This window comes from Lutjanus erythropterus, chromosome 21 (assembly GCF_056507025.1).
Source record: "Lutjanus erythropterus isolate fLutEry1 chromosome 21, fLutEry1.hap2, whole genome shotgun sequence".
In the NCBI taxonomy this organism is placed as follows: Eukaryota; Metazoa; Chordata; class Actinopteri; order Lutjaniformes; family Lutjanidae; genus Lutjanus; species Lutjanus erythropterus.
The window spans coordinates 22,742,804-22,754,839 of record NC_139337.1 but is presented as its reverse complement, the minus strand read 5'-3'; the positions used below and the strand labels follow the sequence as shown (position 1 = coordinate 22,754,839).

The 12,036-nt window shown below is 41.2% G+C and overlaps 1 protein-coding gene across 1 annotated transcript in view; it reads left to right on the top strand.

The window, feature by feature from the left end:
* Positions 1–1,141: 1,141 nt before the first annotated feature.
* Positions 1,142–12,036, top strand: part of LOC146307663 (collectin-12-like) — a 42,727-nt gene continuing 31,832 nt past the window's right edge. Inside the window, exons 1-2 of the mRNA XM_084747495.1 lie at positions 1,142–1,426; positions 3,308–3,358. Of these exons, the coding sequence (XP_084603621.1) occupies positions 1,420–1,426; positions 3,308–3,358 (58 nt within the window). The 5' untranslated portion in view covers positions 1,142–1,419. The remainder of the gene's footprint in view (positions 1,427–3,307; positions 3,359–12,036) is intronic.

Here is a 12,036-nt window from a genome sequence, read left to right as displayed (position 1 = left end):
ATTAACTTACATTAATACGTATTTATTTCCCTTTCTTCCTGCACTTTTCCTGCCACCTCCCTAACCTCGAATTTTTTAAATTAAACTAACTCTGTCTATCACATAACATACCAGTACACCAAGGCACTGACAAAGAGGCAAACAGTACATTGGAAAATAAAAAAAAATTAAGAAAAGTACTTTTTCCCCTTGTCCTACTATTAAGCAGTGGTGGAAAGAGTACTGAAATCTGTACTCAAGTACAAGTACTGTTACATTGAAAAAACAACAACTAAATTACAAGTAAAAGTACTGATGTTAGAAAAATACTTAAGTCAAAGTACAAAGTGTTTGTCTACTACTACTTTGTCTTTTTTTCTCCGTGTCCTTATTTGTTCCTTATTCAACAAATGTCTCTGTCAGACAAAACAATGTCAAATGAGTTCCAAATTACTGATTATTGATTAAATATCTATGAATACATATTTAATTGGTTAAATACTTAACAGCAATTAATCAATTAATGATTAATTATTAACATCCTGACTCCACATGTGTGCTGCTGCAGCGTTTTTGTTTCATCTCAGAGTATTTCCACTGACGAATAAGCACTGTACTTTCCACACTAGTTCACCCAAAATTGAAAATTCAGTCAAAATTCGGTCAACTGAAGGGCGGGTTTACTTTTTTTTTCAGTCCACAAAGCGCAGCTGGAGTTTCACAGGAAAACAGCGTTGCAGAATGGTCACCAGTCAAATGTACAAAAAAAAAAAAAAAAAAACAGAAAAAAAGCTAAAAATGCCTCCATATTGCTCATCTGGTGTGATCCAAATCTCCTAAAGCCTTGACATGTCATTCACTTGTGCGCGCACACACTGTCACACCACACACACGGCCAGTTCAGATGTGTGCACAGGAATGTTTTGTTTTGTTTTGTTGGTTGTTTTTTTCCTGTTTGAAAACTGGTCACCATTCACTTACATTGTTTAGGAGATTCTGCAACACTGTTTTCCTGTGAAACTCCAGCAGTGTTTTGTAGACGAGGGTTAGTATGACAGAAATTTCATATTGGGGTGAACTATCCCTTTAAGGAAGGGGAAAACGATTTAATTCTGAAGGGGAGACAGGAAGTGCACCTTGTCTTTGTGTGTAACTTTACCCTGGCACTAACAGACAGCACTCACCGCTGGACGAGTCCGAACATCACTTCACTCCTGCAGAAACTCCTCTGAGGCAAATTCCGCGTGAGAACAGAGACGATGGGATTTTAAATTGAAGACTCGACGTGAAGACATGTTTGTAGTTCTCTTGTTTGTTTGAACAGAAGTGCGCGTCGCTCTCCGGGGAACAAGTTTACACCTTTGCACTGGATGCTGAGATGCGCAGAAAGTGACAGGGGTCCTCATCTCTTCTACAGTCCTCGACGAGTTATAAAACGCCATGAAAGGTACGTTGCCTTCACGTGAAGCTGATATCGAAGTGTGTGTTTTTAATTTTCACCCACCGATTAATCTGTTTGTTCGTTTAATTCAGTCTGCGTGTTTCTTTGTGGTGCGCGATTCACATCTGGACGACATTACGGTACTGCGGTGCAGAAGTTGTGAAATGCCCGATTTTTTTTTTCTTCTTTTTCTCTTCCACCACTTAGTTTCATCCCACTGAAGGATATAAAAGAGCAGATAATGTTTGTGCAAATCTGGTAAAATGGCACTTGATGCATGAAGAATCCCAAATTAAACTCGCTGAAGTTGTGATTGGTGAGAATGTTTTTTCCAAAGAACTTTTATCATTGAAAAGAGAAGATGCTGCATGACTGATGACACCGCTTCATCACTAACTGCTGTATTTGTGCTCACGCGCCAACCAGTAGCCACAACATCTGTATCTGTAGCATCAATACACTGTTAAAAAAATCATGCAGAAATTTAATGGACTCAGCTATTCTTTCTGAATTAACTTAACGTCTATTAACGTAAATATACAAGTTTTATTTATTCAAGTTAATTTAACTTAAAAGTTCTAGTGTGTATTGTCAGAATTTATCACTATGAGTTCTTCTAACTTGAAGTGATGAGTTGAATGAATGTACTGTACAGAGTTAAATCAACTCTTAAATTAAGTTTCAAAGGAAACATGATCAGCATGTTAGCAGACTTCACAGCAGTCATTGTTTTAGACTTAAATCTCTCCTGAGACCCGTCTTTTTTATAGTTTGAAGAACACATATAATGAAAAGTCTCTTCACTGTTAAAAAGTATAAGAATATATTATTATTTAAGTTAATTAAGCCAAAGATTTCTAGTATTTACTGTCAGAACACTTCAGAGCTCATAAACATGAGTTTCTCCATCTTACTGCTTGTTTTCCCAGCTATTGATTGATATCATTGAATCAATATCAAATTTGAGCAAAAAAGTTTATTTGTATGCTGAGGACATGCTCTATCAGTTCAGCTACACCGGCGTACCTCAATTTGTGCTTTCAAATTCATTCAACCTAAAGTTTTAGGGCAGCCTGTACGCTAACTTTTTAAAGTTAAAGCAAAAAACTTTTTTCATATTTTTACAGTGTAATTACACTGCACTGCTGCTAACAATTGATAATCGAGTAATCATTAATAATAACACAGAAAGCACTTGTTTCTTTCTCATTGTTTTCTCATTCTAAGTTTAAATTTAAGTTTCCTTGTAAACCAAATGTCTCTGTCAGACAGAACAATGTCCGATGAGGCGGATTCATTGCCGTTTCCAGACTGATCATCCCCAGTATCTGTAACATTTCATTCATTTTACCAAGAGGAATTGAGGTGCAATACCTGATTCAGCTGGCATATAAATGGCTCTTCATCTATTCTAACCCCCTCGTAACCCCCCCCAACAACAAACACACACTCAGCTCATCCCACCCAGTCTCCCCTGTCGCCCCCCTCAGTCCCATCTGTTTACCATTACCACTGATGTTCTGTGAGCTCTGCTCCAGTCTGCAGTGTAGTGCAGCAGAGTGTAATTAGAGTTTACTGTCAACAACCCAGAGAAACCGCAGCCTGTGGCTTTTACAGTCCTCTGGACCTCCTATCTCCACACACACACACACACACACACATAAACACACGCTGCAGATGACGCTCCACTATCTGTAACCTAATGCCTTGTTGGCTGCCTCCACTCTGTATTCAAGGATAACTGTTTGAATTCTTGGCACTGTGCAGCTGCTCTGTTGTTTTTTATTTTGTTTGTGGAGTCCCACCAACTGCTTTATACACAATGTGTGTGCCCCACGTAGCGTGCATATGATATGTTTATGTCATGTTTCTCATTGTGTCACACAGACGACTTTGCAGACGAGGAGGAAGTACAGTCTTTTGGATACAAGCGGTTCGGTGAGTGAAAAGTCTGTTTTTTCTTACAAGCTGATACACTCTGAGCTGCAATCATAAAACTTTTACTGTTTTCAGAATAAAATGTTCTGAACTGAAGCCACTCAGTGTGTGGGCTCGACTCTTTCCCTCTTTTCTCCCGTTACTTACCTAGAATTACCTTGATATTTATATGCATGTCGCTCTAATTGAAAGTTCAAGGCACGGTTTTCATGTCAGGACTGTCCTCATCTGTCCTGATGCTTGGCTCGGTTAATCGCTAATGGTTCTGCAGGGTTTGGGTTGAACATAAATGTGGCTGACAGTCTGTGAGGTCCAGCTCACCACAGGCCCGATGACTGCTGACAGAGCTCGCCAGATCAAGGAGCTTCAGAATCCCTCTTCTCTCTGTTATCCACTTAAATCGAGCCACTTAAACACACTGACTCACACAAACATGCCCCGGGACCTCAGAAATGTGCAGTTACTCGAACTGAAATTGTAGTCAACATACATCTTTCTTTTGTGGCGCGACACACGCGGACAGAATTCACGTGCGTCTGGTTTGTGTACAAGTGTACCCGTGCACGTGCAGCGTGGTTGTTGTGTTGGTTGTTGTTTTTCAGCACCATTTTCTGAGTGTTTTCCCAGCTGAATCGTACACTGGCAGTGAACCAGACAAGACCAGAATGATAAGGATAAAAAAAGGTAAAGGGTCAGTTCACGCAAATTACAAACACTCAAACCATGCAGCTAGCGGTGGCTGCATTTTTTCCCAGTTTTGATGTATCTCTCCCTGACATTTTTTTCCTCCAGTACCATGAAGCAACATCAGGGCCCAAACATAAAAAAGCCTTAAGGTTCAATCTGTGTAATCTAGGGCTACAGTGTCTATAAAATGGCATAAAATACTGAAAAATCCTAGTTTTTTAAAGCAAAAGCGATGTCAAAAATCCAAAGATATTTAGTTTAATATGATCAGAAACAAGGAAAATCAGGAAATCAAAATATTTTAGAGACTGAAAAACACATTTTCTGCCATTTTTATATGGACAATTACCAGCTGTAGTTACTAATAGTTTAATAGTGTAATTCTTTTTTACCACTTGCCCAATCAGGCAAGGGAGTTGCCAGACTTCCTTGCCCGACATGGCAAGCGAGCAAGCCTTATTATTGAGCCGTGAACATGTATTTTCAGAAAAAGTGTCTCCATTATACTGGAAAATCCTCCACCATAAACAGGTTTTATTTTCTGCTGAAGAAATAACCCCTATGACTAATACTTCCTATGAGGTGGAAAAATATGTCTTTTGCAATTTTGGTGAACTGATCCTGTTAAATTTGTAGCCTGCTTTTTTTCTTTTTCATCCACTGTAATATGGTCTCTTCTGTCCTTCCAGTTTTCTCATTTAATGCAGCACATTTTTTATTTAATAAATGCCCAATTTGTTGCTCTTACATGCTACATTTTTTGTACTCTGTTTCCCCATGTTTTTGTGTGTAAGTGACGGAGGACAGCAATCAGACTGGTCCAGTATTGATGGAGAGTGCTGCAGCTGGCAAACAACAAACAACAAAATCACTCCAGGCAACTGTACCTTCCAAGTACGTCCACTAAAAGTGTTTGTTTCGACATTGACACACTCAGATTAATATTCTAAGTGTCAGACAGCGTTATGGAAAGGATCCCTACAGAGACAGACCTTTTTTGACGAGTAATATATGTGGCTGCTTGTCTCACTGCCTCCCAGACTCCATTCACTTATTGTTCCATTTTACCATCGCAAACATCTTCTCCTTCTAAAAGATTATTCATGATTTCTTGTGAATTATAAACAGACATTCTGCATTTAACTCTAATAAATATGAACTGGTTGATCAAAAACAGTTGTGCGAGACGGGAATTGAAATTGTAAAGGAGATCATGCAGACTGGTAACACTGTTTTCTGAGAAGGCCGTATTTCAACTCAGCATGTTTCCTTAATCTTTGGTGAAATATCATGGTCATTTTAAAATTTAGCTATATTCAGTAAATATGTTACAGTTTTCTTCTTTAATCCCTTAAAAGACCAAAAGTCACACAATAACATAAACAAACTAACCAGTTGATGCAGCAGTAGACCAGAGAGGTAAAATTACTGCTTTTGTCAGTGGAGTCTGGCGCTATGAACAGAGAGATTTAACGGCTGTTTCTGGTGAACAAAAAGGATCTTACTCTTTATTTAAAGGTTTACACGTGTAGCAGTCATTTCCATAATGTTGTCAGACACCTAAATTGACAATCTGAGCGTGTCAGTAGCTAAAACAAACACTTTTAGTGGACTTACTTTGATGGCAGCTCAGCGTCACTTCTGGTTTTAGTCTTTCTCACTGGACCAACATAAGAAAAATAGGGGCCTGGTCAAAAATATACCAAAGCCACTTTAATGATGCACGATCTCACCAGAACACATGAGGATCTGTTAACTTCACTTCTCTAATTGCTGCTGTTGGGTTTTGTGAGGCATTAAGTTTTCCATCAAATGCTTTTGGATAAAGAATAAAACACTGGCAGCCGAGGGCAAACGCTGTGTCACACACACACTCAAACACATCATTACTCCTCTCCTTGGAGGCGGACCGCGTGCTCCGTCACCGTTCTGTTGATTCAACATTGATTTGGGATCAGGAGCCTCTGTGTCTCTGTATTCAGGGTGTTGCTGCAGTATGACTCATTCGCACACAGTTCGGCCGAGGTCCCTGAGGGTGGATGTGAGGGCAGCGGACGACACCGCCGGCGGAGACGAGTTCAAACTGTTTTAAAAACACAGCCTCTTTTATCCAGAGTCACCCGAGTCGAGGCATCCTGTTTGTCTTTCTCTGTGAGCGCGTGCGAGTGCCGCTCATGGATTAGATTAGAGAGCTACGGGGAGGGGAGCCAAATCCAGCTCACTTTTAACTTTATTCAAATGAACTCTTGACTTTCGAAGGAGTCGGAAGAGAGGGCTGCTGAACTCTGAGCTGAGTGCCGTTGGCCCTCTCAGGGACACGGCAGCTGTTTTGAAGGGTCGGCTCTGAGGGGTCCGCCTCACCACTCCAGAGGCTTTATTGTGCAATAGAGTTGCATTCATGCAAACCATCACAAACGCTCATTCCTCCACTATTAGCACCATAATGTCAGCACTCTGGGGAAAACAAGCGGTTATTTCCTCCCCGCATGTTTTGCTTGAAGTCATTGCAATCTCCCAGGAGACTGATAGTGTTTAAATTGTAGTGATGTGTCAAAGCTGTGACTGTTGTGCAAAAGTGAGCTCAGAAGACGATGATGACACAGACACAGAACACTTAATCCTGCTGCTTTTAAGACGTGAACATGGGTAAGAGACAGTGTATACAATCCTGCTCCTCAAAACAATGGAGGGGAAACACTGACTCCTGTATTGTAAAAAATAAATGACTTGCACTCACGGCAAAATGTGCTAAAACGTGCAAAAACACTGTGGTTTTTCAACAAGATGCTTCAGTTTTGTGGAATAAAGAATTGGGAGGCTGCTGTGCTTTAAGATTTCCTTATAAAAAATGTATTTGGAGAGTAAAAAAATACCATATGGTCTGTTGAATGGCTTCATCTATCTTCTCCAATTCCTTAAATTCCATGGTTTGATGGACTCATCTGACTTTAAATCCGACGCAGAGTTCACTCAGTTTCTTCACTGCTTTGGCTGAACTTCATCCCCACCAACAAACACAGGCTGGCCTCCAGCCGCTCTGTAAAGACCTCTGGAAGGTTTGCATTATAAGTACAATGTGTAATATCAACACACATGTATGCGTAACACATTGTGACCATGTTGTTGAAATATCTTTAATAGCACCTTTGGGGATGTTTGTACGTTTGCTGACGTCCAAAGTAACAAGTCAGCTTTCCGAAGGTCAGAAAGAGCCTGATGGGGAGATACACACACACACACACACACACACACACACACACACACACACACACACACACACACACACACAGACACACACACACACACACACACACACACACACACACACTTTTTGAACAGAGTGAACTGTTTCTGATTCTCTGTCTTAAACAAACATCATCCAGAAGGCATGCATACATCGTGTATATTTACACAAATACACATTTTTCCACTGGTTTGTATACAAGTGGAAATGCACATCACACAAACAAACACGCGCACACACATGCACACATTCATACACATCAGTTCTCTCACTGAGTGAATTCATATGGTAATCCCATCTCTCTTCCTGCCAAGCTGAAGCCAGACCGGAATAGCTTCCACAGTGCTCAAGGTTTAAACATATTTATTTTTCTGTGGGGGGTTGACATCAGAAGGCCATCAGAATAAAAACAGAAATCTACCTGAGCTTTGGCTGAACTCTGCAGAGCTGGTATAATCATCGCTCACTGGCCTGACTCAAGCCATGAAGCCTCCAGTCACAGGAACCTTCAAACTATAAAGTTTATATCACATCTTTGTTAAAGAAAAAAAAAATCCAACATCCTCATGCAAACTGCAAACGAAGAGCAGCAAAGAAGAGCTCTGAGTCCAGTGTGCAGGTACGTTTCTGAATAAAAAATCTGAGACAAGGCAACAAAAATTCAGGTGTAGCTTTTGTTGAACCTTTAACATCCTGCTCTCTTCCACTGAAATGATATCCAATTTGCTTTCTGCCGTCTGCCTGAATCCATGAAAATCAAGCATTATTAAATTTGACTGTGCATTTGTCTGGTTTGACTGCATACTGCTTGACACATGGATGTATTATTCTTAGTTTAACAGCAGAAAATATTTCAACAATTGGTACACATCATGCGCTTTTTTAATTATTTATTCAGTATCAAATTGTTGTCAATAATACAGAAAGAAATCTCTTAAAGGAGAGCTAGTTTCTCAAGTAATAGTAACTTCAGTTGACCTGTATATAACTCACAACTAAATCCAACAAGTTAAGGTACATGCACTATCAAGAATCAAGATGTAACTTCCAGATAGCGCTAGCTCATGTTAACAAAATGCCAGTGGCAGCCAAGGTACCATGCCATTGTTCCAAAAACTCATTATTCCAAAACCCCAATAGTCTTAAAAACATTTATTTAACAGGCTTTTATCCCCCTCAGAAAAATGCCCCGAAGGCCCATTGCTCCAAAAATACACACTTGTTAATTTGATGACGGCTGGCCCTGTCCATGGTGCTGAATTGATGGGGGTTTTGCCCTTAAAAATCTGTCTTTCTGGCCTGACACCAAAACAACGTCTCAAGCGATTTCAGTTTTGCGGAAAGGTTTACAATGTTGTTGGGGTTAACCCTAATCTAACCTCACGCAGACCCTGTCCCAACTGTAGAAACCTGCGCTCTGAGGTTTGTTTGGACAAATGAGCTTTGGGTGTAATTGGACATTTATCGGACTGTTGGGGTTTTGGAATCATGGACCGTGAGAACAATGGACAGTCCCTGCATCCAATGGAAGCATTAGCATTAACGCCTGAGACAGTTGGACATATACAGGTTGAGGCAAAGTCAGTACAGCAAAAAGTATATAAAGACTTCTTGTCCAATGAAAGATCTAAAGCTCTGAACATCATATATTTTGACAATAAATAACTATGTCAGAATACCAAGGTATGAATTCAGTGAGTTTAGTTACAAGTGACAGGATGTTTTACATATATTTCGTGCCATGATGGTATTAATGTACTCTGGGCTATTTTTACTGGAGGACTTGCGTGTTGGTGTGCAGGTAGGAGTCAGAAGCAGTCAGGAAACAATGGAGGCCTGATTGCTCCATGCAGCAGGTCCTCCTGGGACCTGCTCTGATGTCTGGATGGGGGTCTTACTCCCTCCGCTGCTGTGTCTCCTGTTCCCACACATGTGGGTTTGGAGAGGCCGGGCTCAGGAGGTTTGCGGCCGGTGTGGAACCCAGAGTGCACTAATCTATTTCCTGCACTTGTTATGGTTTCTCCAGCGAGGCCCGGAACATTCCTGGAGCCGAGCGCGGTGTTGGGCCGTCTGTGCCTGGAACCAGCTGTGTCAGCACAGCCGGGGCTTGGTTCGGTCCGGTGGGTTTCTCTGGCAAAGAGCGCTCCTCCTCTTCACAACCACCTTCAGCTGTAGCCATAATGACACCTCACCCACCACCTCATCCATCCTGGCTAACATGGACTCAAACATGGTTATGTTAGTCAGACTCTGACAGAGCCTGTCATGTGATACTTTACAGCGTGTTTGTCAGAATGTCTGATGAGGATTTTTAGGCACTTTGCTGTGGTTTCTTGGCCTTTTTTTTTTACAGTGTTGTGTTGTGGTTTCATCTCAAATTCTGCCTCTTAGTTCTGTCTTAAAGTTGCGTGGCAGGTTTTGATCATTTAATACTTCTGTAAAGTGTACAAAGCCTTCTTCACTGTCTGCCATACCGCTGTCAGAAATGTTCCTCTGGCCTTGATACTTCACAGTCAGCATGCCTTCACAAACACACTTAGTCTGTGTGAGAAGAAATGCATTTGTCTTTTTCTGATTGTGCCTCTCTTTGCTGCAAATGTTTGCATTTTTTCTCATGCAATTCTCAAAGTCCATGAAGTCAGTTTGTATTTCTGACTACCTAAATTGCATTTTGTCATTACAACTGTTAGAATCAATACTTTGGACTTATATACATCAGGTGGACCCAAGCACAACTAAAATAAATGCTGATGTCGCTTTGCTGGATCGATGAAACATATAAGACAGCACCATATCAACTTAAAAGGTAAAAATATGCCAATGTTATGTTTACAACTTGTTTCTGCTGCTCACAAGTGGCCAAAAACTAATTTAAGGTGAGTCTGGCTTGCCAGATGTAGACTGTGAATATAAGCCTGTGTTACGTGCCACAGTGTCTGTGTGGTGCTGTGATCTCCTGTGCCCAGGTTCTGCCCCTCCCCCCTTGCAGGCTGCAGTGATTGGCATCAGGTGCAGCTGCTCTGCAATCAGGACCTGGTGCTTAAAAGCCTGGCGAGTGCAGCCATTCAGGGTCAGTGGGATATCTGGTGGACAAAAGTCTGCATGTTGGGGTCAGTGGGCTATTCGGCAGGCTATAGTCTGTAGACTAATCCTGCAGCAGCAGTTTAGACTACTTGTGGTCACTCAGCTAGTGAAGTCACTAGTCTTTGTGTTTCATGTGCCTTGTTTACCCCATGGTTGGCAAGGGCACTCATTTGGGTGCCCCAGTGTGCTTTGCTAGTCCCGCCAGCTAGCAAAGGCACTCTGTGTTGTTTCTGTGCTTGTGTTCTTGTTAGCCTCCCTGGCTAGCATGGACACTTGTTGTCTTTTGTGTGTGTGCGTGTGTTGTGTTTAATTTAGTAGGTTAAGTGAACCCTTTTGTTTGTTTAATTTATTTAATGTTGCACCCCTCATCCCCTAGCCCAACTTGGGGTCGTAACAGCCTGCTATTGGCCTCCTTTCTCAGATGCTGTTCTCCTGCCTCCTCACTATCTATGTATTACTATTCTCAAAATCCCTGTTGCCCCAGGAAACAGAAACGTCCGAGCTAGCACCTTTCATGCTGAAAATGTCAAGTTACCCTCACCAGTTGCCAGTTGCACCAACAGGACTTACGTCTGGTCTTAATCTAAGTTGGTCTTAATTAGGCATTCTAAGTCCAAACTGAAAAGTTGCACCATCTCAGATGAAGCCTTCTTCTTGCTACGACCGGGTGTAAATCTTACGCCGAATCAGCAGCAGCCATAAAGCCAAAAATCTAGGCTGATTAATGCAGATATACAGCCTCTTGTCACATGTGCGTTTTATTCTGTGCCATGGACATTCAAGAACGTGTTATTCAACACAACTGTGGGGAAAATGAAAGTAATTCCGTGGAGATGGGTCTGGCTACGCAAGATTAAGTTAAGGCAGGTTTAAGTGCCTCGCAGTGACCTCCTCTGCTGAAATGAGCTCTTGTAGAAGCTCCAGATGTAGTTGACCTGAGCATGCAGCGGGTTAAACACCTGTTGTAGAGAGCAGACAGAGACGGAGAAACATTTACCGAAGCCACCTGCTAAAGTGCTGCAGACCAGCAATAAAACCCAGGGTTTGTCTGGTAAAAATCAGGAAGTAAAACACTGGCTTCTGGGTTACGCATCACTGAAGCCTCGTGTTTTACTCATAATCTTTATGGTGAAATGGTGGAACTTCAAAAGCTGTGCTGCATCAACATAAATATCCATTATTCTTCCAGATGTAAAGTAAAAATAGCTCTGTAGTGGATGCATTTTGACTGAAATTGACTTCAAGGCAATAAATTCTTTTTTCAAGCATTATTTTTATTGCACATTTTTTCCCTGTTGTGTCTCTTTAACACCTGCTGTTCATTATTTGTGATTTGCAGCTCCACACCTGTTGCTTTTTGACTAATTAGGCCCAAAACTGTGTCCTGTTGCTCTGTTTGGCTCTCATGCTGCACTTCTCTGCACTAATTTAAAAAATATATCATCCTTTGACTTGTCTTTTTGGCATTTTTTCAGTTCTTTGTGGTGTCTGGTGTCATGTGCAGAAGATTCTCAGTTGCTTTATGTTTTATTTCAGTCTGGGCACAGAGCTTATTTTTTGATTGAAAAACGGTCATACCCACAAGCTTTTTAAAGTATTTTAAAAAGCTGTGGGGAGCCCTGAAAACGTCTCAAAGCACGTTTGAGAAAAATTGAGACGTTAA